Source organism: Lepidochelys kempii, chromosome 6 (genome assembly GCF_965140285.1).
Source record: "Lepidochelys kempii isolate rLepKem1 chromosome 6, rLepKem1.hap1, whole genome shotgun sequence".
NCBI classification, from domain to species: Eukaryota; Metazoa; Chordata; order Testudines; family Cheloniidae; genus Lepidochelys; species Lepidochelys kempii.
In genome coordinates, this window is record NC_136385.1 from 64288964 (window position 1) to 64315248 (window position 26285).

General features: G+C 43.3%; 1 protein-coding gene across 7 annotated transcripts in view; it reads right to left on the reverse strand.

The window, feature by feature from the left end:
• Positions 1–334: 334 nt before the first annotated feature.
• PLEKHH1 (pleckstrin homology, MyTH4 and FERM domain containing H1) overlaps positions 335–26285 on the reverse strand; it is an 84028-nt gene continuing 58077 nt past the window's right edge. For 6 of the 7 annotated variants that reach the window (XM_073348415.2, XM_073348418.2, XM_078853305.1 and 3 more), the window contains 12 exons: positions 25382–25494; positions 23409–23585; positions 22316–22413; positions 18597–18774; positions 18296–18451; positions 17518–17618; positions 15452–15593; positions 13555–13697; positions 7888–8017; positions 4964–5050; positions 4228–4374; positions 335–3885 (listed from right to left, as the gene is read on the reverse strand). In XM_073348415.2, the coding sequence (XP_073204516.1) occupies positions 3691–3885; positions 4228–4374; positions 4964–5050; positions 7888–8017; positions 13555–13697; positions 15452–15593; positions 17518–17618; positions 18296–18451; positions 18597–18774; positions 22316–22413; positions 23409–23585; positions 25382–25494 (1667 nt within the window). In that variant the 3' untranslated portion in view covers positions 335–3690. Of the gene's footprint in view, positions 3886–4227; positions 4375–4963; positions 5051–7887; positions 8018–13554; positions 13698–15451; positions 15594–17517; positions 17619–18295; positions 18452–18596; positions 18775–22315; positions 22414–23408; positions 23586–25381; positions 25495–26285 lie in introns of those variants that run through there. The other variant, XM_078853307.1, reaches the window with a different exon arrangement.

Consider the following 26285-nt stretch of genomic DNA (forward strand, 5'->3'; position numbering starts at 1 on the left):
CCCACTGAGTGAACAGGAAGAACTACCTAGTCTGAGGAATGCTGGAAAGTTGTTTTTTAATGCCAGAAGGGGTGGAGTTCTTGTGGCTTACCTGGAGGCCTAAGTCACCTCAGTGACCCCAAGCACTGAGAGCTGGAGGCCCACCAGAGAGAAACAGTGGGTCGGAAAGGGAAAGTTGAAGCAGGTGCATGCCCAGAAGGCAAGGGAAATACGGCCATCTTTTTAACATGCCTACTTACATCCAGGCTGGTTTTGTCTTCTAAAAGATTGTCACAATTTGACAAACTGCTGCTGAAATGCTGATTATGATATAATGAAACAAACACAGCTTGAGTCACTGACAACTGCATTTTATTAAGAACAAAAAAACCTCACAGTATCTCACAGTTATCCTTTTACATACAGCACAGCAGTTAGGCTTCTGTTATTCAGTATCTCATTCTACACTTTAGAAAATGTCCAGTCATTGCCAAGGGTGTTGACGAAAATAAAAAATTAAATTCTCTACCCAGCAATCAAAAAAATAGTTAAGCTAGCTACACAGTTTTCTGAAGTCAGGTAAGCTATAAATAAGAGGTATATGGTGGCATTCATCAAAGTGGGGGTGTTCCCTGAAATGCTCAAGTATTGATGAATGCTCACAAGATCTAATGCCTAAAGGAACAACATGCCATGCTGTAGAGTTTAAAGTGCAGTTATGGTCAGAAAAATGACAGTAAAAATGGCCCGCTTCTTACTCAATTTCTCTGCTTCCTGTGTATGAGTCAAATCGTTAATGTAACAAGTGTTACTCCCGTAGGGCTTTGTGCATCATTAACACAAGTAACAGCTCAATTCGGACTGAGGAATCTTTGTTGCTGGTGATAACGTAAGAGGCAGAAGGCCAGCTGGATTCTCATATCCCAGGGGAGGATTGCAGCGCAGGCAATTGGAAAAAAAAACACCATTTGACTCAAATTGGCACATTTGTACTGGGATTAGAGAGAGAATAAATACCAGAGACCACAATGTCAAGATATGTAGTCACTTTTTTGACTATATCTGCAACTTTTAAAAGGCTAAAAATCAAAACTTTGTCAAAATTATTCTTTGACTCAGAAAACCCACAGCTCATCTCAATAGTGTGATGGGAAAGTCCCCGAACATGTGAGAACTCGGTAAATTACAGTATATGTAAATCAGGTCTCCAGGATTTATCAGCTTCAGACCTGCTGTTTCTGGCACATTAACTTTCACCAGCCCACCAGCCTTTCTATATTTTAGAGCCCTAAAAGGATTCTGTCAAGAAATTGCTTAGAATCATACAAGATAATTTTCCCAGTTCCATGCTCTTCACTATTTGTGCCTAATTAGTCATTGGAAGCTTGAAATTGAAACCTGCTTTCTTTCTGTAATGTCCTCGTTGTATACACTGGCTTGTTGTAAGGTTGCTTGTAGTTTGCAGAGTTGCTGATGGGCACGAAATTAAGCACATTGACAATAACAAAACAGTTTGCTCATTCTGAATGCTGGGCTGGAAGAACTGGTTTGTTACCGTAGAACAGCTCATGGGGACTGGATTCTTTTGGTGCAGTGCCCATGTCAGCTAGGCAGAGCACATAGTTTGTTATAGGTTGTTCGTGGGTGCTGGGGAGATGACAATTTAAATTTTTTTAAAGCTTTTTAGAAAGCTAGAAGATTGATGAGCACAGCATAAAAACCTAGCTTGGTAGATTTGTGTGTCTTTGAAGAATAATTTAAAAAAACCTATGTGAAACCTCTACAAAAAATTTCACATTTTGGCCCTTCCGACTTTGACAGAGTCCCTTTGGGACTGGTGAAACAGCACTAGTTAGGAAGGCCTGAAGGACAGTATTTGGGAATATATTTGCTAGCCACTTTCCCTTGCCCTAATGGTATGGTGGAAGCTGGGGTTTGGAAGTAACTGCACCTATGAAATTAGTGTGGTCTAGCTGTTTCTAAAAACTACAGCAGTTGCTGGAAGACATTATAAATACAAAACTCATTTGCCTTGCCATCCCAATTCGTAGAGATCACGTGCAGTAATGTTATACAGTAGTGAACACATCCTGAAATACATACAATATAGTGGTGAACACCAAGATTCTTTGAAAGCATGTGTCAGGCAGGGGACTGGGCATGATAAATACAGCCCTGTGGTGGAGACCTAGCTTTTTGTCCATTATATAGACCAGCCTGGCATTCCATGGTACCTCAGTCCTGCAGGAGTAAGGACATCGTCAGACATCTGTTCCAGTCCTATTCACTCTTTACTAAGTTCTCAAAATGCAGAGATGTTGCCACATTTCTGCCCTAATTTTACTAAAGCAAAATTGCCCTGGCCTTTGTTTTTAAAGTAGTATTAAACTCTCCTCCTGTACTCTCCCTTTTCTCTATAATATGCTCTCTTCAAAGACAGACTGTGACATTTCTTTGCTTGTCAGCTTAGCGTCCTTTCATCTAGTCAACTTTATTTTTTCCCTATGTCTTTCTTAGACTACAGGTCAATACAGGCTCAGGACTGCATCAGCTTTTGAATCTGAGCACCAATCACATTGATGTGTCAGCACAGCTGTGGGGTTAAGTTCACTTGTAGTCTTGGTTTGCATGCATATTCAGCAGCACAGTACAAAATATTGTAGGTCATACAGAAAGACTGGTTATTTTAACTTGTTTTGGGGTTGGCAATAGTGAATTTAAACACCACTGGAAAGTCTTTGGAACATGGAGGACATTCACCACCAGAGCATAGGGTTAATGTTGTACCTAAACTACATGATAGGGTCACCGTAAAGCTCCATTATATTACTCTTTACACTCTGGTAATTGTCCTGTTTTGGTGCATGTAATTTCTGATCCAGGAATATAAAACTTGTCATACTGGCCGTATTCATTATGAAGTATCCTTGCAGAAGGCTCATACCACAGTTCTCATCACTGTGTATTATGCTTGAAACACACAAAAGTCAAAGTCCATTGCCCAAGTTGCTTACAGTCTAATTCAGGTGAAGGACAGGTAAGTTAATGATTCAAAGGTGAAGTGGACATACAGGATTTGTCAGGAGACGAATGGTGAAAAGCTACTGAAAAGGGATGTGTTAAGGATACAAGAGAGCTCACGAGGAGCGCAAGAAGTGGGAGACAGTTTCTAGGCATAGGGGATGGTGACCTGAGACAAGGTGCAAAGCCCAGAATGGGAAGGGGCACACTTATAAGAGCAGCTTGAACATGACGTGGAAGTAGGGTTGCGAACCCTCCAGGATTGTCCTGGAGTCTCAAGGAATTAAAGATTAATCTTTAATTAAAGCTTACATCGTGTGATTAAAAACTCCAAGAACATGTCCAACCAAAATTGACAACCCTATGATGGAAGGAGTGCAAAAGCTAGTGAAGAGATTCAGAGGGAGTGATGTGATTGGAGCAGCAAGAAGGGAAGATGACCTTAGCCACAATGTTTAGGATAGCATGTAGCAGAGAGAGGAAATGTGGACAGACCCCAAAATCTAGTCTTTAGAAAAGAAAGGATATTACCTCTAAACATACTTCATACCACACTAAGGAGAGAGAACTGGAGTCTGCATTAAAACAGGATACATAAACAGCAAAATCACGGCAGTCCTCAACTCAAAATTGGGCAGCTTGCAAAAAAACCCAAAACCACTAAAGCCCAAAGTCACTGAGAACAAGCACTCAGAGCAGTGTAGGCCCCTTGGTAGTACGGGGCATGGAAGGAAAGAAACACTGGCTTTGAGTTTCCCAGAGCTTTTTAGTTGGCATTGTGCTCAAAGGCGAGATGATGTTCAGAGAAGGAGGCGCAGGAGACAGGAGGGGAGTCAGTGCACAGTAGTTAATATAGCTGGCAATTAGAAGAGTCACCTCAACAATCTGTGGGAGAAAGAAAATGATTAACGGTAGATCAGTTAGAGGGAAAATGCACTTTGGTTTCCAGCACCCATGTGCAGAGAAATTGCTGAGTATGGCAATGTCTGAAAGCTGAGTTGCTCTATTTAGGGCTGAGCGAATACATTTAGGGCTGGGTTGAATGGATCAATCAGTTTGAGGCCCACACCCATGAGGGGCTTCCCAGGTTGAAAGCACAGGAGGGTTAGTGCAGAAAGGAAAGGAACAATTCCTTTGGAAATACACCAAAGGCCTAGCAGGTTTTAATACACAGTTTTTCTGCTGCCAGGTGGAAGGGACCTATTTTGGTGTTTGTCTTATACCCACCTTTGGAGCTGCCATTCTGAAAAGTAGTTTTTCAGTGCTGTTTTTCCCAGAACTCCTATCCTTCCCCTGACTGACTACAATCATGAAGTCATCCCGACAGCCTCCAAAGGTCAGCACAGACGGGTATGCATAAGATAGCCTTAAGTGCTGCAGACAATGGAGAGAAAGTTCAATCAGCAACTAGATTCTTTTAAAAGAAAAAAAGTTTCCCCAAAGAGTACTCTTGTTATTTGCTTAGGCAACATCAGATTCCCAGTAATGAAAACAGCTGTAAGCAGCTCTGCTGCACTGAACAGAATGTCGACATACTGTTAATAGTCCAAATTTACGCCCCTGTTTGGGATTTAGCTTTATTGGTAATTCAGATAACAAAGAAACATCTCAGCCTAAGCTTGATCCCCGTATTAGGCTGTTCCTAAGATTTCCCTGCAAGCCCGGTGCCTAGCTGCCTCTGAGAGAGATAGTCCAACCGTTTTAATAGCCTGGTTGGAATTAACAAATTGCATCTGCCACTCTGACTCAGCAGTAATGACCCTGTATCTTTATGCACGGTTCAAATACAGAAAACCTTTTCCATCTCTAACTTCTGTGTGTCAAATCCTGGTCCCATTTGAAGTCAATAGAAGTTTACCATTGATTTTAGTGTGGCCAGGATTTTACTCTATGAGTCAAGATTGTGGGAATGTACTTCTGCAGGGACGAAGTTATTTTTCTCAATCAACATGCTTCACCATACCATAGTGTTGTAATCCAGTATGCTAATGCCATCTTCATTCACAGCTATCCAAACTGGACAATCTTCCAAGGGAGAAGGAAGGACAGGCTGGGGAAATAATAAATAATTTATACAGGTATTTATACAGCAGCGCAAAAATAAGAAATTTCCACCATATTTCTTGGGTATTGAGGACAAGCTAGCAGGGAACTGAGATTCCTGTACATTAGCTAGCCTGACTAAATTTATTTAACTTGCAATAGCTACTTCATCATTGCATATCTTGTAGAACTGATCCCAGTGACTGATATAATCTTGTTCATGAGAATAGTTCATCTCCATGGTTTTAAAATCTGTTTTCTTTTAAAAATTAAACTAAGTCAGCATACTGAAAACTGAATGTAATGCTGGTCCAAGATGCCAGTTTGACAGTCATAGTCTATTCAGGTTCTTGTGTTGCTTCCATCACCATGGGGTCTGAGGCTGACATCCTTTGTTCTTCCACAGAACAGGTACACTGTGGGCAGCAGCAATGCAGGTGTCCCTACACGGTCTTCTGTCAGTGTGCTTCAGTCCTGTCCTCAAGTAACAGGGTACTGCAGCTCAGTGTCCTAGACTGATATTGCCAAGAGGCCAATTAGTGCCAGTTGTGGGGTATCCTAAGAACTAGACTCAGATTACCAATGCATTTTACCTAGGCCATCAGAAAGCAATGGTCACTGTCAAACAAGGCTATATCTGAGCCAGTGATTTAGATGAGACAAACTCTCTAGCCTATTAGCAATCCCCTGAGCTATCCAGTACCTCCACAGTCATTTCCCGTATACAGTATTTATAACATGCCAGAAATCCTGGGGGAGGTGGCAAATCTATGTCCATCAGAGAATTCCAGCCAGAGGGACAATGGTGTTTAGAATTTATTTTGTGTGAGATGTGTTACTGAGCCTTGACATGGACTGAGGATATCCAGGGACTAGAGTTTCCTTCTCAGGAAACTCTATGCTTTAAATTAAGCAACTCAGAACTGCTAATTATTTAACATGAGTTGTGCTCATGTGTGAAGGTTTTTATCTCATCAGAATGAAGTCTGTTTTATCAAAGACAATTCAGATTGTTTGGTAAACACAGGAGACACTGTGTTGTGCATTATTGTTATGGCTAATGCCACTAATTTGTCATGGGACTCTGTGCTGTGTTATTGTTATGGCTAATTCATAGTTCTGGCAGTGTAACTATCAGAAAGGTGTCAAACAGATTGTTCTTTAAACTCTGGATGGAATTATTGTATCTTCTGCTTTTCAACCCCACTGACTCCAAATGCTTGTGATCTTTCCTGCTTTTACTGGTGACAGCCACGGAATTTAAGGAAGCCTGTATGCTCTCTGAACTCAAAGGAAACTTCCAGTTTAACTGCACACAAGGGCAGTACTTTTACTTTAAGATTTTATTTCAGAAAGTCAAGTACTTTGATTGCAAAGCAAGAGACCAAAGGATCACAACTACTATCTGCAATTAAGAGCATGTCTACACTATGACTATACTGGCATGGTAGGTTGGCATGGGGTTTTTCTGTCAGTGTAGGAACATCACCTCCGTGAACAAAATTAACTGTATTGACTGAAGTCCTCTTCCACTGACCTCACTATGTATATACAGGGTTTCATGCTGGCATGGCTGTGTCAGTGAGGGCTGTGGTTTTTTGCACATTCCTGACATGGCTATACCAATATAACTTTCCTGTGTAGACCTGGCCTTAGGGTATGTCTACACTGCAGGCAGGTGTGATTGCTGCACATGTAGACATACCCAAGCTAGCTCACTAAAAATAACAGTGAAGCTGTGGGAGCACTAGCTAGCCATTCTAGTATAAGCCTGCCTTGTACCCTGGGTACCAATTTGGGTGCCTAGCCCATGCTGCCAGCTGTGCTGCTGCAGCTTCACTGCTATTTTTAGCAAGTTAGCTTGATCTGAGTTAGCTCAGGCATGACTATGCATGTAGCGATCACACCTGACAACTGCAGTGTAAACATACCTTAATATGGGAGGATGTAGTAGACTAGGTCTCTAAGTTTAGGATGGTTGAAAGGTTAGAACAAACTGCTAGAAGCCAGGACTCTTGGGTTCTGTTCCTGGCTGTGCCACTGATGTGATTCTTGGAAAGTGAACTTAGCCAATCTGTGCTTCAGTTTCTCTCTTTGTACAGTAGGGATAGTAATACTGTTTGCCTTCCTCACATGAGAACAGGGATTGTTGCACAGTGTTACCTACAGAATTGAAACATCGGTTCTCTCCATTTACATGTCACTAGCTACAGGGTATGATTTACAGAGTTTTTTTCTTTTTTCTCCTCTGGTAAATACTTAAGGAATACTATTTTTTAAACTATGTTTGCTCTTGTCATCAAAGGCACAGTATTGATCCATAAGCATTTGTCTACACAAACACACAGTTTGCAGCAAGCTGGCATGTAAATCTGCCCTGCACGAGCCTGCTGCGTACTAAGTGTCCATGTAGACCCTGCTGCTACGCGCTAAGGAACTTTTATGGTGTCGCAGCAGGGTTCATGTAGACAATTAGTGCCTGGCAGGTTAGTGGAGGGGAGATTTACACTCCAGCCTGCCACAAACTAAGTTTGGTAGACAAGTGCTGACTCCTAAGATCTTCAGCGTGTAATTTGTGGCACTCTAGCAACCCCTAGTGTCTCTAAAACATATTTGTCTTCTCTATTCCATCTAAACAGATGGGAAACTAAATACAGCTTGGTCAGCCAGATGGAATGGTATGGAAAGTGCTGTACCTCTAAATAACTTCCAAAGGTGGGGAGAACGGGTTCCCCATGAGGTATGAGCTCTTTTAGCAAAGACTGTAATAGAAGCTGAGCTGAACAAATTTAACTTGGGGGGTAAAGAAACAAAGTACTCCAGCAAGAAGCCACTTGTGATTACCTTCGCAGCAAATACCTTGGCTCCAAAGAGAGGCCATTTCCGGGCCACTGTCAAATAAATTCTAATGCATTCTAGTGCAGAGCATCCCTGCAGCATCATCCACTTTGTAGCCAGCCAGTCAGCCAGCCGCCTGTGGGAATCCAAATTACATTATAACATTTGCTCATGTCTTCAAATAACTTATTATAAAAATGTTACATTTATACAGTGTTTTTCATCTTGAAGGGCTGGAAGCGTCTTTTAAACTACTGTAGGCAGAGCTGCTAGCACCACCTATTATTTAAGTTGCCCAAGACATCCTAGGATAAGATCTTATTCAGTTGTTCATAAGTTTGTCAGACTTTAACCATTTGGGCTGAAGTTTTCCATGCTGGGCATCTGCCTCAGGCTGAATCTTTTTGGAAAATTTTAGCCAAATGGTTCAGTCATCTAGGAGAAGGAGGCTAGGGGAAAATACATTATCTCGTCCAGGTTAAAAAAAATCTGGTGACCTTTTCTTTTTAAAGCTCCAGTGACCCCATGCTTTGGAGCAGGGATTTGAAATTTGGCAGGGGAGTAGCCTCCGTGTTAAGGCTCTGCTTTTTCACATCTCCATGAAAATCTACCCAGATTTGGTCAAGTCATAAATACACGCTCAGAGACTTCTTCAATTCTAGTCACTAAACGCTCTGAAGATTTCATCCTCCGTGAGCATGCTCGAGTATCTCACAGCTCCAAAGTACAACTAGGCTGCACATACACCATCCTCACAGAGAAAGTGAGTGTGCTCTATACCGTCACAGCTCCTATTTGGGACTAAAGTGTGCATGTGCCATCCTCACTGAGCATGCTCTAGGCCAGGACCAGACTGTTCCTGTAATTGCTGCTTCAGGGTGCTCTGAGCCAGGATGGAGCTGAGCACTGGAAATGAGAGCAGGGAAACTGTTTCTCCTGTGCTCTCAATGACTCCCTTGCTGACGCCCAGGCACTGTGGAGGAGGAAGCTGTCAGATTTGAATATAGAGGGGACAAAAGCCATGCCAGAGGGGTAGGAAAGGATTTGATTGGGACAAGGAGTGTGATGAGATGGGAAGAGGGAAGGAGATAAACTGTGACACTAGGGGCTAGAGGAAGGATGACTGGGACTGGCTGGGCATTTGAGCAAGGAGCCTAGGATTGGGTAGAGGCAAGGGAAACTGGAACTTGTTGGGCAAGGAGACTAAGACTAGGAGCTAGGGGGAGATTGGGATCCAGTAAGTGAAATGGATCAGATGACTTGGAGCCAGTTGGCTGGGGAGGGGACACTGAGATTGAAAAAGGAGCTGGGGGGACTCTGACTGGCTGGATAAGGAATGTGGGACTAGGAACTAGTGTTTGGGGGAAGAACAGAGCAGGGGGAGGAGAGACAGATCTGAGAAGTAGTTGGAGTGCAGGGAGAGAACTAGGACTGTCTGGGTAAAGAGACTGTGATGAACCAGGGAGACGGTAAACGGGGCAATGAGTGGGGGAGGGGAAGTGGAGATCGGGACTGTGCAGGGGATGAGACTGGAACTGGGAGCCAGATGGAGGGAAAGGGGGGAGTGGGAACTGGGACTGGCTGGGCAAGGAGACTGAGATTGGGAGTCAGGGGGAGATTGGGACTTGAAGAGTGAGCCTGGAGGGGGAAACTAGATCCATCTGTGCAAGGAGACAGGGCCTGGGATGAGAAGTCTGAGGAGTAGAGACTGGCACAGGGTAGGCAAGGAGGATAGGACTGGGACAAGGAGACAGGGTGAGGAAAAGACAGGACTGGACTAGGGACAGATTGGAAGGGATGAGGCAGAAGGAGTCAAGCTTGTGGGGGAAGAGGCAGAAGTCTGTGCCCACTAGAGCACACTCCCTTCCAGAGGCTAGAATGGAAACCAAAGATTCTGAGTCTCACCATTCCCCTGCTGTCAGCAAATATCTGTGATAACCACTGGTAAAGGGTGTGTCTCAGTCTCCTCTAGTGCTGGTCCTGTAGGATAACACCTACTGTTGCTAACAGTTACTCCGTTAGCTCCAGTGGCAGAGGTCTGTGCTGTTGACCTAAAGGTTCCAACCCTGCTGATGAACCATGTGGGTGTCAGTATGATGCTGGATGATGGAATTTCTGTATATTCAGTTTGGTTTATTTAAAACCTAGGAAATTACACATTAAAAAACGACATTAGAAGAACATTACTAAGGTTGCAAAGTCAAGCAATCAAAAGTTAGGAGATGCCAGAATTAAGTTTGTCTGTGCAACCTTAATTTGGCCCTCTTGTGCATATGCAATATGATACAATCTTTAATTATATGTCAGTATTTTTTTCCACAGGACCCCTGCCTCCTTCAGTGCAGAGGAAGGAACTGCTGTGGGCATTGATCAGGATTTTGTTGTGAAGGAGGCTGATGTCTGTAGGACTCCTGTGTCTTTTGTTGCAGAAATTGGAAGATCTATGGCAGTGGTGGGCAACCTGCAGCCCACAGGCCACACGCAGGCCATCAGGGTAATCCACTGGCAGGCTGCCGGAGAGTTTGTTTACCTTTGCGCGACCACCCGCAGCTCCCAGTGGCTGCCGTTTGCCGTTCCTGGCCGAAGGGAGCTGCGGGAAGCAGTGGCCAGCATGTCCCTGCAGCCCGCGCTGCTTCCCGCAGCTCCCATTGGCTGGGAACGGCGAACCACGGCCACTGGGAGCTGCGGGCAGCCGTGCAAATGTAAACAAACTATCTAGTGACCCGCCAGCGGATTACCCTGATGGGCCAAGTTGCCCACTACTGATCTATGGTGAATGAGGCAGGGAATTGCAGGAAGAGAAAGGATGATCTCATAGTTAAGGCAGGTGAATGTTGCCCTGGACAACTGGATTCTATTCCTGCCTCTTCCACAGAGTTCCTGTGTGAATATTAATTGTTATTATTATTTTATTTATTATTATAGCAGCACTTAGGAGCCCCTGTCATGGACCAGGACCCCACTGTTCTCGGAGCTGTACAAACAGAACACAAAGAGTCCCTGTGCCTGGTCAGCTGACTTCAGTTAGGTTTAAAAGAGGCATTTGGGCCTGGGGAAAGAGAGATTGAGTGAGAAAGGGAGACCTGGTGAGTCAGAGCTAGAAAACTCCAGGAAGCAGGTGCAGTGGACTGCCAAAATTCCCCTCAGAGGGGAAGCAGTGGGAGACTGAGTGGTAAATGGGAAAAATCCCCTGAGAATAAAATCCCAGGGTGACCTGAAGAACTGTAATCTATAAAAATAATTTATATTAAATTAAAAAACATATTAAGCTGTTTGCTGTCAAATTTTAAAGAACATAAATCTACTGACCTGGTGCAAGTCACTAGCTAAAGCACCTGGAACCAGTTTGTTGAAGTGCTAACCCAGCTTTTGACAACCTTCTGCAGGTACAGCAAGAATATTTCATTTATTTCAGTTTGTTCAATGAGTTCAGTTCAATGACTCTTTCACTGAAACTTATGAAACTGACTGGAAGTTGGAAAAAGCAGGAAAGCTTGTTTTCCTCTTCCAATCTATGAATAAAATCTAACTGTGAGAGAATGAGATCTATTAATTCTAAAATTTTAAGGGACATGTGACCAACAACAATCAGTTCAATTCACTAATTACAGACAATACTTTGTTTAATAAATTAGTTGGTTTTAATTGCAAAACATATTTGATAAATTTACTTTTTTCTTCTGTATCCAGCCAATTTAAGATTATTTAACTAATAAAAACAAACTGATTTTAAAATGCTGTTTTTGTGCATTTAATTGAATTTCAGTTTCCATCCAAAAGCAACTTGACACAAATCACAAGTATAAAAACTAATTTAGTAAATAAGAAATGCATAATTCCCCATTTTCTAACATAATAAAGTAAAAATTAAGAATCTGAATAAGTGTATGTTAAGCTATGTAGTTGCTTAAATAAATGTGTATAGCTGTATCCTGGTTAGCAAAAGAATCACCACATTTCGTGTAAAGGCTATATTTAGTTACAAATCAACATGTTTGAATAGTTATCAACCTATCAGAATCAACCTTTCTTTAGGAAAGTAACTGAAGTACAAATGCAAAACCAGATTAAAATTCTCTATTTAAATCAACATTTTCTGCTTCCTGATTTAAATCACTTTCATTTAACTCGGTCCACCTTGGAAGAAATTAACAATTCTGTCTTCGGAACAGGGTTTGAATAGTGAGCAGTAAATATGGCCTGGGGCCACACATTGAAAATGTGGAGAAAATAAAATATTGAGTAGCTGCTCATTGATTGTACACTGAACAAGGCAGGGATCCTGTGTGGAGGAATAGTATGCAATAATGTAACTGACGACTGTATCATAATGCATATGCACCAGGGGGCTGAACTAAGAAAACCTTAATTCTGGTATTTTCTAACTGTTGAGTGCTTGACTTTGCAACCTTAATAATGTTCCTTTAACTGTCTGTGTAAAATATAGGGATCACTTCACCCACCGCAGAAGTGCAGCCCCTTCTGTAACAAAAGCACATCAGTTTAGCAGTGCAAAGCAATACTGCACAGCAGTTCAGGACAGGGAGTGATGGAGAACGGAAACAGTGGAAATGTATAGTCTCAGAGGATCTATGTTGGAAGCTCCCACACCTTAACTGAAGGGGTGATGTTGTTGAATTTTTAACAAAGGTTTCCTTTTTTCAAAATGTTAGTCAGTGAAGTTAGCGATTTGGTAGGATCTTATGCCATGGTTGTGCAGGAGATAGAGAGGTTCTTTGCTTCCACATTATTATTGTATTGTGATAATTTCTAGGAGCCCCAGTCACTGACCAGAACCCCATTGTGCTAGGAACTGTGCAACAGTATCTGCAAAATCTCAAATAGTAGCTTTCTTCCATGTGGTAGAAGCCTGTCTAACCCAGGCTGTCTTCTCCCAAGGAGAAACCATTTTTCAGGTGCATACCTTAGTACCATCATCACCTGTCACTTCACAGTTAGACCGTGGTAAAGTTAAGCAGCATGTCTTGCTATGAGAATATGAAATCTGCACCAGTTCATTCCCAGGTAGAGTTAATATATTAGTTCTGATCAATAAAGCCCTTAAAAGACTTAGGACCTGCCTATCTCGGAGATTGCCTTGCTTCCCCGACAACATAGCTGAGATCAGTGGAGTCCCCTGAGCTAGAGCTCAGTTGGTACAGATGTGGATTCTTTTTTAAAAAGTGATGCTTAGACTTCAGAATTCACTCTCTCATGGTCCAAAGAAGCCCAGATTTGTTGAACTTTAGGGCATACTTCAAAGCCCATCTATTTGGCCAGACATTTGGAGAGAGTTGTGGTTTGGAGGGAGTTCAGATAGGGCATGGCTTTTGATTTGGGGCATATCAGGATTGTTGGAGCCAAGGTGGGTAACACAGGTTTTTTAGACTGGCTTCCTTTGTGCATAGACGGGTGGCTTGTTTGCGAATGCTGTTTTAGTCTAGGTTGGCTTGTATATCACCTTTCAAGGGTATCTATTGCCTGGGATCTGAGTTCTTTTTATACTTATATGTTGAATTCAAAATAAGTGTGTGTATTTAACTTGACAGTTTCTCCTTAAACTTTCTTTCTAAATAAGAAAAGGGATGGATGTATTATGAAGTAGCAAGTGGTCTATTTTTTTTCCCCACAGCAAAATTTTATATAACCGAACAAGGCCCATTTTAGTCTCACCTGAGATGCTCAGGGGTAATGTTTTGTTTGTAGCATTTGGGATAGAATTTGTCCAAGACCTGTTGGAGAAGATGTTGCATTTTGGACTGTGGTGTCCCCCCAGGGCTTGAAGATACTGGTCGATCCAAGTCTCCATATTCCACCTGCACCAGAATGTTAAAGGGTTTTGGTTTATATCACAGTGAAAAATGACAAGGTCTCGCATCAATATCCTTTCCATACAGAGCAAGTGACTCTTAGGGATAGGCCTGCCCAGGAAATTTCTTAAATCTGTGGAGGGTGCAACAAGATTTGGGCCAGCCACTCTGTGTGCAGGCAACTGAACTCTATGTATTGCTATTTTTTTCCCAGTTGGCCAATAAAAAAAACAGCTTATTTGTAAACTGCATAGGCAAGATTGCCCAGCCTGCTGCAGTGCAAAATTGCTAGAGATATATGGGGGAGATTTCTCCCTGCTTAGGGGAACTCTGCTGGAAGCAAGGGCTCTGCTCCCTCCAGTGCCGGCTGTTCCCCATAATCCCCAGTAAGATCCCCAGGGATCTTAAAAGCCTGGGCTGGGTGGAGAGGGGATTCCCCCACTGGGGTAAGGTCTCAGATGGATCTCATGCCAATGGCACGAATTAAGGCTATTCCTTGCACCTTTCACCTACTCTGGAGCTGACGGAGTGATGATCAGGGTTCCACAACTAGTTCCCCGCATCACCCCCACCTCCACTGTACTCGAGCTCTGCTTGAACAAGGTGGAGAGCCCCTCCCCCTCCCCCTCCTCCTCCTCCTGTGCCTAAGGAATGTCCTTTTCAGGGTACTTTTCCCTGATTGGCTTCGTGAAGAGACTCACCATTTGCTTGAGCCAATACAGCGGGTCAGTTAAAGTCCAGTAAGACACAAGTGTCCTGTCTACTACAACAGCACTTGCCACGCAGTGTGAATAAATCCACAGTGGTAATAGGGTACATGTAACTTACATATGGAGGCCTAATTTAGGACCTTGCAAGATGCTTTCCCTGAGTGAGGTTCTAGGCTGTTAGCAATATAACAGGGAGGGCTCAGACCATGAGGCTAAGAGCAGAACAGTGATGTTTTAATATCTCCATCAGAATGGCTGTGCAGAGCTGTTTTGAGGCTTTCCCAGGCTGGCTGTGTTTTCCTCAAGCTCTTGCTAGAATAGAATTCCTTTGAGGGAATGATGGATGCACACATGCAATCAAAGCAGTAAACATCATCAATGACTGTCTTCCTGCAGGAGCACCTGCAACAGACTATCTTATCCCCTCTTTTTGTATTAAGACCGTTGCACATGGATAACACTGCTTCTTAGCTTGGTTTCAGTTTTTCACTGTTTATGGTGAATAATTTACTTGAGTGATGTTGGTTTGGCATGACGTGACTCATTCTGTGTGTGAGCAGTTTGATAAGAAACACCATCTCTGTTGTAGCAGCCCTAATTGCTTAATTGAGGAAATGCAATGTACAGCTTGGCTGATGTGCAGCCCAACTAACTGGGCAACAGGACTTACACTTACAATAGAGCACATGAAAATGGCAGGGTCATTGTAGCATGTGGGGAAAGGGGTGTGAACTTTCTCCTATCCTTCTGCCCCAGGTTCTTTATAGAACAGAAATAAACAGTGACGAAAGATCACCACCAGATACCCACATCTTTCTCTTTGGACAGTCCAAAACAAAGCCTAAAGAGATGGTTTCCCTAGCGCAGGGTTTCTCAAACTGGGGGTTGTGACCCTCAGGGGGTCGCAAGGTTTTTATGTGGGGTTGGGGGGGGATGGTCATGAGCTGTCAGCCTCCATTCCCAAACCCTGCTTCGCCTCCAGCATTTATAATAGTGTTAAATGTAAAAAAAAAAGTGTTACTCCCACAGCACACTGGGCTGGTTGCTCACCTGAGCCATCAAAGCCACCATTTCCAGAGCCAGCTCCTTATTGACAGGGAACCTCCCACTGGCTATTTCACTGCTGACCTGGAAGGCCAGCAGCAACCGCTCTCTATCTGTCTCACCTTTTGCCTGGTTTCGAAAATACAATCTAAAAAGGAGAGAAATGCAGGAGAAAAGGTACCAGGCACTAGCTGCGAACAGAGTTGAAATAGTCATTATTTTCAAAGTGAGTTTTGTGCATTAGAAAGGAGTTGTACTGAGAGCCCTGAAGACTAAAGCCCTCTGTTCATGGACAAGGAGAATAGCTTTTGAAGCCATTCCAGTCTGTGAGCCATCCATTTACTGAAAGTGTCTAGTTAGCTTAGCAATATTTTATAAAACTGGGGGAAGAGATTCCCTTCCGTTAAGTACAGACATGGATGGTATTTATTAGATGGCCTTTAACTCCTCCACCTATCACAGAATCCAGATCTAGCTCTGACGAAGCTACAAAGAGAGTATTGCATGAACCTGTCGTTCCATTCCCTTACTTGTGTATGGGTGCTGATACAGAAAACCTTGATATTTAATTCTTCAGTTCCTAAGGAGGGCTTACTTTTGCTAGCAGTGTGGAACCCTTCAAAAGGATGTCATGACCTCACCCTCACTCACAGACAGCTCTCCATTGGCTCCCTATTCCTTTCAGAGTCCACTTCAGAAATGCCCTTCTTATGTATGAAGCCCACCATGAACTCAGTGCAGCTCTCCCTATGGATCTGTCTCCTACTTCCCAACTGTCCCAATTCATCTAGCATCTCTCCATTGTCATACAAGAGCCTCCTCCTGTGCAGCTCCTGCCATTTAGAACAGGCTTTCTGTATTTTCTTGTCCCAATGACTTAGTTTCATTGCAAGGCTCAGGCAGTCTACATTTCCCCCCCAGCAACATAGACCTATGCTTTTTCAATTCTCTCTTGCTCTTATGTAGTATGTATTATTTAATTTTGTTTCAGGATCCAGCCTGTATGGATGGAGCTACACAAAACTTTAGTTGTACTGTATCTAGTTTTTATTTGGTTCCAAGTCTGTTATAACTTTCACAGTGTATTGATTTGATCTTTCGCCCATATACCCCTTCCCATACATTTGGGAATGGAATGCAGCCGGACTAAAGGTTTGTCTACACAGGGAATTTGTCTACACAGGGAATTTTTCTGGGATAGCTATTCCTGATTAACTCCGTGTGTGGATACTTTTATTCCAGAATACGAGTGTTTTATTGAAAATTAACTCCATGTGTGGACACACATATTCTGGAATAAGAGTGGATTAAAAATTGATTAAGCTAATCAGGAATAGTTAATGTGCTTATTATTATTTATTTGTATTATAGAATCCACAAGCCCCAGTAATGGACCAGAACTCTATTATGCTAGGTGCTGTACAAACACAGAACATACAAAGCCCCAAAGAGCTTACAATTTAAGTATAAGACAAAAGATGGAGACAGATAGATGGGGAGAATACAAGGAAACAATGAGACCATATAGGTCAGGACATCAGCTGCCTAACTAGTGTCAGTTTTTTGTAGGCCTCCCAACAAAGCAGAGTTTTGAGGATGGATTTAATGTGGATAATGAGTTAGTTTTGCACATGTTTATGGGGAGTTTCTCCCAAATACGAGAGACAGCATGAGGATGCTTGTTTTAAAACTTTGTGGTGATGAAGGCTGACGTCATAGGCCAATTAAACATGGGAACTGACTTTTCAATACTGAATGAAAAATGATATGGTAGGGATGGGTCATGAAGAGCCTTGAAAGTAAAGACAAGTAGCTTTACATTATTATGGATTAGTTTTCATGTGTAGACAAGCCCTAAGCAAGTTCTGCCAGTTCTAACAGTATTGTAAAAAGTTATAGGCCCTGTAGGTGGATCTCTGCTCTCAATATTTAACGATGACTCCCTCAAATCACTCAGACCTGAAGAAGAGCTCTGTGTAGCTCGAAAACTTGTCTCTCTCACCAACAGAAGATGCTCCAATAAAAGATATTACCTCACCCAAGTTGTGTCTCTCTCAAACTATGCACAATACCTGCTTTTATAGGTCAGCTTCACTATTCTTGTGCTACCTTCATATTTCCCAGGATGCAGTTCTTTCAAGGCTTGTTCCCATTTTGAAATAACATCACAGATCTGTAAAGAGATCACAGAGAGACAAGCTGCTTAAATGAAAAGTAAGCAAACAAACTTTGTGGGGTTTGGGTATGGAAAGGAGAGAGTGGATCAAGAACACATTCGGCCAGAAAATCACATACAATTCCACCATACCTTTTTTTCTTATAGACAACACATGATAATTAGAGTTACAGACATACTTGCTGACAGGAATTTTGAAAAAAAATGACCAAAAATAATTGAAACTGGTGTGATTATATGGTGTTATTTTGACAAATAAAATGTGCAGAATTTTTCAGAATTTGAAAATACTGTGTGCAGAATTTTTAATTTTTTGGTGCAGAATTCCCCCAGGAGTTACTGGCTGCACTGTTGTCAATGGAAAGTTAGGGCATATTCAGTAACATGGCAGGAAGTACCTGGTACCTTCATCAAGAGATGGTATGTGTGTATTTATCAATTCAGTCACTGAGTTTGAACTAGATGTACCTGGCATCCCACAACACAACAGGAACTTGTCTTGACTAGCATCTATAAGTGTAATGTTAAATCGTGCTAGCTAGCTCATTCTGACTAACACCATGTAACACTCTAGTCAAGACAAGGCAAGTTCTACTTCTGCTGAGAAACTCAAGGCTCCTTACTAGGCTTTAACTCTTGCTTTGTCTTTATTAGACTAGTGGGGAGGGAATTACCTTCACATTGCCCTGCAGGCAGTGTTCCAGATCCCTGCCAGAAGGATCATCTGTAAAGAGGGAAAACCCAATGTGGGATGGTTTCCTCATTCCTGTCTCCTGGTTCAGTCGCTGGAGGAATTCATTCACAGTTGAGGAACCATCAAAACCCACGACCTGAAATGGAACAGGAGATTAAAGTAATTAAATAAGTCTATCTTGGGGGACAGAACTAGCCACAAGTGGCAAAAGAATGTAAACACCAGCAAAAGCCCAGTGTAGGACTCAATTACCTGAGAGGTACCCGGTGCCCATGTCTTACCTGGTAGGTTCCATTCATGAAGTGCACTGGAATGCTGAAGGGGAGTGAATGGTGGAAGGGATTCCGCAACAAAATAGACACAATCTCCATGCGTGAAGGCTTGGCTTCCCGTTCTCCAGTGTGCAACGTGCGCTCCACAGATCTCTGACAGTAGATGGCATACTTGCCTATTTCACTCCTAATCCCAGGGTGAGAGCGTGACAACACAAACACATGCTTTGGATACACTTATTGTGCCCATTACCATTTCCTCTCCCCAGTGACTCTCTCCCCGGCATCTTGCTCAAGTGAAAATGTGTATATTTGCAAATGTCCTTATTCACCTCTACAGAGTTGGAGATTAGATTTGATTCAGATAAACAAAGACGCGTTAGGATTGAGATCCAAACCTCTTCAGAATGCAAAACAAGGCTAGATGCTAGGTTCTCTTTTAAGATTTATAGAATTTTCTGCTTCCACCTATTGAGATCTGGGAACGAGTGGGCACAAGTTCGCCTGTGTCTAAAGATCCCTCTCCCAGTCGAAGGGTGGGAGCAGCTGAACCCGGGACTCAGATAATTCCAGGGGACAACTATGGAGAAAACAGGGACAGGAGTGAGGTCATAGGACCATTATCAAGGAACCAGAGGGTGACACCAAGCAGAGAACCCTGGACAGCGCCCACAGTTCCTCAAAAGTGTCTAGGGAACCAGCAGATGCTGCCCAGAGGAACTCTGCCCAGATACGTGATTGAAGAGAGGAACGGAAGTAGATCCCAGAGTCACAGAGCACCTCCCCACCCAGCATCCTCCTCCTGGTTTAATAAATGGCCACTTTAGCCAATGCCTGGAGGAGCTTGATGAGGAGGTCCTGCTACTTTGTGGGGCCATGGTCAGGGTGTGCATAAATCAGGAAGCGTGGGGAAAAATTCAGACAGAACCTTAGGAGAAGGTTCTGGAGGAGCCGGAAAAGGGGCTGCAACCTGGCGCACTCTAAATAGACGTGCTCCAGCGTCTCCCTCACTCCACAAAAAGGGCAAGTGTTCGGGATAGGGGTAAACCACGCCAAGTACACGCCCATGCTCACGGCTCCATGAAGGAGCCGCCGGCTGATATCCCTGGCAGGCCGTGGAACATCAGCAAGAAAGATTATACAGACTCTTTCAAATTCCAGGAGAGTTTTGATTTGAGTTTTTGACAAAGGTGTATCTAAGCCTGTGTTTGAAATGACACAGCTGTTTACCCACGTTTAGTCTTCATATAGCAATAAACCACAACAGGGTGTGCATTACCTGGCCACTGATACATGCCCCAAGAGTATAGGGAGACTAAAGACTGAAGTCCAAGCTCCTTAAACTACCCAAGAAATTTATTAACAGACAACTAATGTACACCCCAGGATGGCTTATTGCTATGGGTACCCGCATGGCCCCACAGTATGCCAACATTTTTATGGCTGATTTAGAACAACGCTTCCTCAGCTCTCGTCCCCTAACGCCCCTACTCTACTTGCACTATATTGATGACATCTTCATCACCTGGACCCATGGAAAAGAAGCCCTTGAGGAATTCCACCATGATTTCAACAATTTCCATCCCACCATCAACCTCAGCCTGGTCCAGTCCACACAAGAGATCCACTTCCTGGACACTACAGTGCTAATAAACGATGGTCACATAAACACCACCCTATACCGGAAACCTACTGACCACTATTCCTACCTGCATGCCTCCAGCTTTCACTCTGACCACACCACACGATCCATCGTCTACAGCCAAGCTCTGCGATACAACCGCATTTGCTCCAACCCCTCAGACAGAGACAAATACCTACAAGATCTCTATCAAGCATTCTTACAACTACAATACCCACCTGCGGAAGTGAAGAAACAGATTGATAGAGCCAGAAGAGTTCCCAGAAGTCACCTACTACAGGTGACTAACAAAGAAAATAACAGAACGCCACTAGCTGTCACCTTCAGCCCCCAACTAAAACCCCTCCAACGCATTATTAAGGATCTACAACCTATCCTGAAGGATGACCCAACACTCTCACAAATCTTGGGAGACAGGCCAGTCCTTGCCTACAGACAGCCCCCCAACCTGAAGCAAATATTCACCAACAACCACATACCACACAACAGAACCACTAACCCAGGAACCTATCCTTGCAACAAAGCCCGTTGCCAACTGTGCCCACATATCTATTCAGGGGACACCATCACAGGGCCTAATAACATCAGCCACACTATCAGAGGCTCGTTCACCTCCACATCCACCAATGTGATATATGCCATCATGTGCCAGCAATGCCCCTCTGCCATGTACATTGGTCAAACTGGACAGTCTCTACGTAAAAGAATAAATGGACACAAATCAGATGTCAAGAATTATAACATTCATAAACCAGTCGGAGAACGCTTCAATCTCTCTGGTCACGCAATTACAGACATGAAGGTTGCTATCTTAAAACAAAAAAACTTCAAATCCAGACTCCAGCGAGAAACTGCTGAATTGGAATTCATTTGCCAATTGGATACTATTAATTTACGCTTAAATAGAGACTGGGAGTGGCTAAGTCATTATGCAAGGTAGCCTATTTCCCCTTGTTTTTTCCTACCTCCCCCCCACCCCGCGACGTTCTGGTTAAACTTGGATTTATGCTGGAAATAGCCCACCTTGATTATCATACACATTGTAAGGAGAGTGGTCACTTTGGATGAACTATTACCAGCAGGAGAGTGAGTTTGTGTGTGTATGGGGGTGGGGGGTGAGAAAACCTGGATTTGTGCTGGAAATGGCCCACCTTGATTATCATGCACATTGTAGGGAGAGTGGTCACTTTGGATAAGCTATTACCAGTAGGAGGGTGAGTTTGTGTGTGTGTGTTTTGGGGGCGGGGGTGTGAGAAAACCTGGATTTGTGCTGGAAATGGCCCACCCTGATTATCATACACATTGTAAAGAGAGTGATCACTTTAGATAAGCTATTACCAGCAGGAGAGTGGGGTGGGAGGAGGTATTGTTTCATGGTCTCTGTGTATATAATGTCTTCTGCAGTTTCCACAGTATGCATCCGATGAAGTGAGCTGTAGCTCACAAAAGCTTATGCTCAAATAAATTGGTTAGTCTCTAAGGTGCCACAAGTACTCCTTTTCTTTTTGCTGTTAAAGAAGCTCTTGTTTGTTTTCATCGCTTGCATGTTTTCTTGTTGGTATGTTTGTGGCGGGGAGTGCGGGGGAGGTTAGAGTGTTATGCAACATAACCTTCCACTCTGAAACATAATTCCTACTAAAAGGTTAAAAGGGTAGGGAGAAGGTGATGGAAGGTCCTGTTTGGTTTTAAATAACTTTTCTTATCTCTTTGGAATTCAGTTTGGGTTTGTTAACCCAGGAACCCCCTTAATTTTTTTTTTATTTGCACTCCCCCCCAGCCTCTTTTCCTGTCCCCCCAGAAGCCCTACTAACCTTTCAGAAGCATTTATACTCACTGTCTTTTATAAACAGTCATATGGACTAGGAAACATTCCCACTGAAAAGTGGGTCAAAAGTGATTGAAAGATGGCTTCTGAACAAGGACAGCCTGGCACCTTGGAGAAGGCTTCTTATGTCATCTCCATCCCCAACTCACCTTTGCATGGGTCAGTCATAAATTAGCCTTACTGTACTACAATCCTGTAGTTGATACAGAAAGGAATGGAAGCAACATAGCCAGTGAAAGAAGAAGATGGCATGCTATTTACCTGGGGTCTGCATGCCGCTGCAGGTGTTGTTTGATATACCAGAGGAAGTGGTGCTGAGGAAGAAAGAGAGGAGCACACAAAGCCAGGAGCTGCCAGCACTGTGAAGAGAAACAGGCCACCAACAAACTAAGGTATAATCACTCCTCTCTGCTCTTGTTGCCAGGTATCCATGTGGAAAACACTCGGGCCAAGAATTTGAAGAGTGACTAGGATTTTTGGGTGCTTCCATTTTTTGGGTGTGCAACTTGAGATGCTTTAAAGGGGCCTGATTTTCAGAGGCAGGTGCTCAGCACTTTCTGAACATCAGGCCTCTTTGACATCTCAAATTGGGCACCCAAAAATTCAGGCACCACAAATCAGTTGTCACTTTTCAAAATCTTGGCCACTGTAACTAGAGCTGTGAAAATAGTTCCCAACTACTAATTCAGTAAATTTTGCTTTTTTTATTGTCTGCAAACAGATCACAAAACTCTCAGAATTACTCATTATTTCAAATTATTCATAAATTTCTCCTGCTGGTCATTCTTGCTCTCTACATGATTTGAACTGGGAATATTACAATCAAGAATCCAATAGACACTTTGGCTCAGATCCACAAAAATATTTAGGATCCCAACTTCTACTGAAATCAATGGAAGTTAGGGACCTAAATACCTACGGGGATCTGGGTCTTTGAGTTGTAATGGATGCAGGCAGCTAACTTAATAAGCACATCACAAAATTCAAAATGCACATTCAAGTGTAATAATTAGCCAACAGGATACAAAGCATGATTAAGTCACAATTAGACATGGAACCAATACCCTGTGACTTAGGCAACTATTCAACGCAACACAAACTGAATTTTGCAACTGAACAGTATTTGGAATTTGCTTTTGGTGAATAGTTGAGCATTCAACCTAAACATGCTTTTGCAAGTAAATTGCATTACTCAGTACTTTTTTTTTTCCTTTGCGCATCACATTTCAGATTATTTTTGCCCCCACAATCCTTGAAATGTTTAAGGTGACTAGTCTTTTATGGGGACTAGACCTAACGCTAATTATTCAACATATGGAAGCTTGCAGCCTGGAAGTGGCCGAGCAAAGCTCACCTGAATAACTGAGTGGTTCTGAGGCTGCCGGCAGCTAGTCTGTTTAACCAGTTGGCAGTAGATTTCATTCTGTAGCTCAGTATGTGTCAGACAGACTTGCAATGCTGTCTGAGCAAGTGACACATGGTAATCAATAGATGGAGCCTCCACAGGGACATTGATGAACAGCTGACAGGACTACAAAAAAGGGAAATTAGCATGTGCGGTAATAATAATACTTCATTTTTCCCCCACAGCACCTTCCAGCTCCAGTGTGGCTCAGAGGGGAAATGAATTCTCCAAGGTGTCACAGCACATCAGTGGTAGAAACAGGGAGAAAATCCAGATCTCCTGACTTCCAAGCCTATGCTTTAACCTCTACTAGGTCAAGCTTCTCTCATACAAACTTTCTCCCCTTGCCCTATATGCTTCATACACAGACTGGTCCTTAAGTAGCCCATCCTTTGTAGCACGTGCAGAAAGCTACAATCATGCAACATTACACAGCAAGAAAAGCCAGGAACAGAATCCCTGACTTCCAGCCCACTGTTCTAGCCATTATGCTATACTGCCGCTCCATCCCCGTTACGATTGGGGTCTAGGAATGATGCTAAACATAGGGGAGTTCAGATTACCCCATTATTATAAAAGGCATCTTGGTCACACTAATAAATCTGCCACTGGGCTTCATAGCTTGGCAAACCAAGGGTGCTACAAATTTATGATAAAATACTCAGAGAAGTATCGGGGGTAGTTTGTCTGTATCCACAAAAACAACAAGGAGTCCGGTGGCACCTTAAAGACTAACAGATTTATGTGGGTAAAAAAACCACTTCTTCAGATAAGAAGTGGGTTTTTTACCCACGAAAACTTATGCCCAAATAAATCTGTTAGTCTTTAAGGTGCCACTGGACTCCTTGTTGTTTTTAGTCAGAGAAGGTGCCTTTATAAATGATAAAATACTGCAACAGTCAACAGTAATGACCCCAAACACTACAAGTGAGACTACTGTAAGATGCAGAGTTTCAGACTATTCCTGTACCATACTGTAGGATTCTTTTATAAAAATTTATTATCCCATTTTGTAGAAGGGAAAACAGAGGCACAGAGGTTAAGGAACTTTCCCACTCTCACAGGGTGAGTGAGTGATAGAGCCATGGTTAGAATTCATTAGTCCTGAATCAGTCCACTGCACTAACCCCCAAACACAACTTTCTATTGTATCTCTCGTGTCATTGAATGCAGTTGTTTTTAAGAACCCTCTCCACTGTTACCTGCTCCCCTCAGCAATCCTCTAATCTCATCCTTGCTTTCTAGTCTTAGGGCTTGTCTACGCTTAAAACGCTGCAGCTGCGCCGCTGTAGTGCTTCTGTGCAGACACTACTTATGCCGACGGGAGGTTTCTGGTAATCCTCCTCTCCGAGAGGGTAGCTATGTCAACAGGATAATTCTCCTGTTGACCTAGCCCTGTCTACACTGGGGGTTAGGCTGGTTTAACTGTGGATTTTTCACACCCCTGAGTGACGTAGTTATACCGACCTAATTTCCTAGTGTAGACCAGGCCTTAATGTTGGCATTAATGTTTTCAGGGCTCAAAGCGGAGGGAGAGATGTGGAAATCAGGTGAGGAGTTGCCTACCCGAGGTACCCTGGCTGGAAGGCACTAGGGAGTCTGACAATAAGTTGTTTCCTCTCTTTCCAGTGCTGCTATTGGAGAAGATAGACAAGTCCTGCAATTCAGAAGCTGGCTCTGAGATACCTGCTCCCCCACTCCCCCCACCCCCCCAAAAGTGAGGGCCCAAGTGGGTCTCTGCATAGAATAAAATACATCTGGTAGACAGATTGACCTTTTTTATTACAATTGACACATTAGCCCCATCTGTGCCAACAGTAGGGGCAAACAAAGCCGCAGTAAATGTCTTGCACAGAGCTTACCCCTCCCTTAAGATATTTGAGTAGAACATCTGAAATCTTTTATACTGGTTCTTTGAATACCTTGAAGAGCTTGAGGGCTTCTGTCTGCAGCGCCTCTGATGGCAGAGTAGTGAGGGAGGTGTGCAGTCCATCCTTACTGTAGCACAGCATGGGGTGTTTCCACAAAGGAGATTCTGGGTGGCAGATGAGGTAAAAACATGCAACCTCAGAAACGTAGCAGTGTAAGTTTGGTACAAGGTGAGACAGACTCTCCCAGCAAAATCTCCCATGCAGAGCCGCCTCAGATCCCTGCAGAAAAAAAACCTGGCCCAACTAGCAAGCAATTAGGGCAAGCAGCATTATATTGGGCCACGTTAATCCTTGGTGTCACTCTGTTGACTCCAGTGAAGCTATGACACTAACAGTGGCGAAGTAGCTATGCATGCCAGCAAGTAATGCCAGATGGCTCCAGAGAGCAGCCCTGCGATTTGCCACCAGGTCATCTGAGAGCTTCACACAGGCTGGACTGTGGTGGGAAGCAGCTCAATTTGTTGATGCACATGGGAGACCGATTCTGTGAAACAGACACACACTATTGGGATCTTTATCAGTGGAAGCTATTATGGCACATTCATCAAAGCTCAGAGACAGTTTATGTCTCTATGTGGGTGTGCAGGAGAGAGTATGTGCGTATTCAGGGGTGTGAGAGTGTATCTGTGCATGCATGTTGGCGCTAGTACGCGTGGTATGTATACCTCAGAATGTGTGCAGGTGGTATGTGTGAACGTGTCTACATGGAGATGAGTGAGTAAATAGATGTGTATGTATGTGTGAGACAGTATATGCATGTCTGTGGGAATGAATGTATGTGGCTGTGAGTGTATATCCAGGGATATGTCGGTGTGGATGCACACATACATACATACATGGAGAGCTAACTGTGTGTGTGTGTGTATGTGTATGTGTGTTTGAGAAACAGTATATG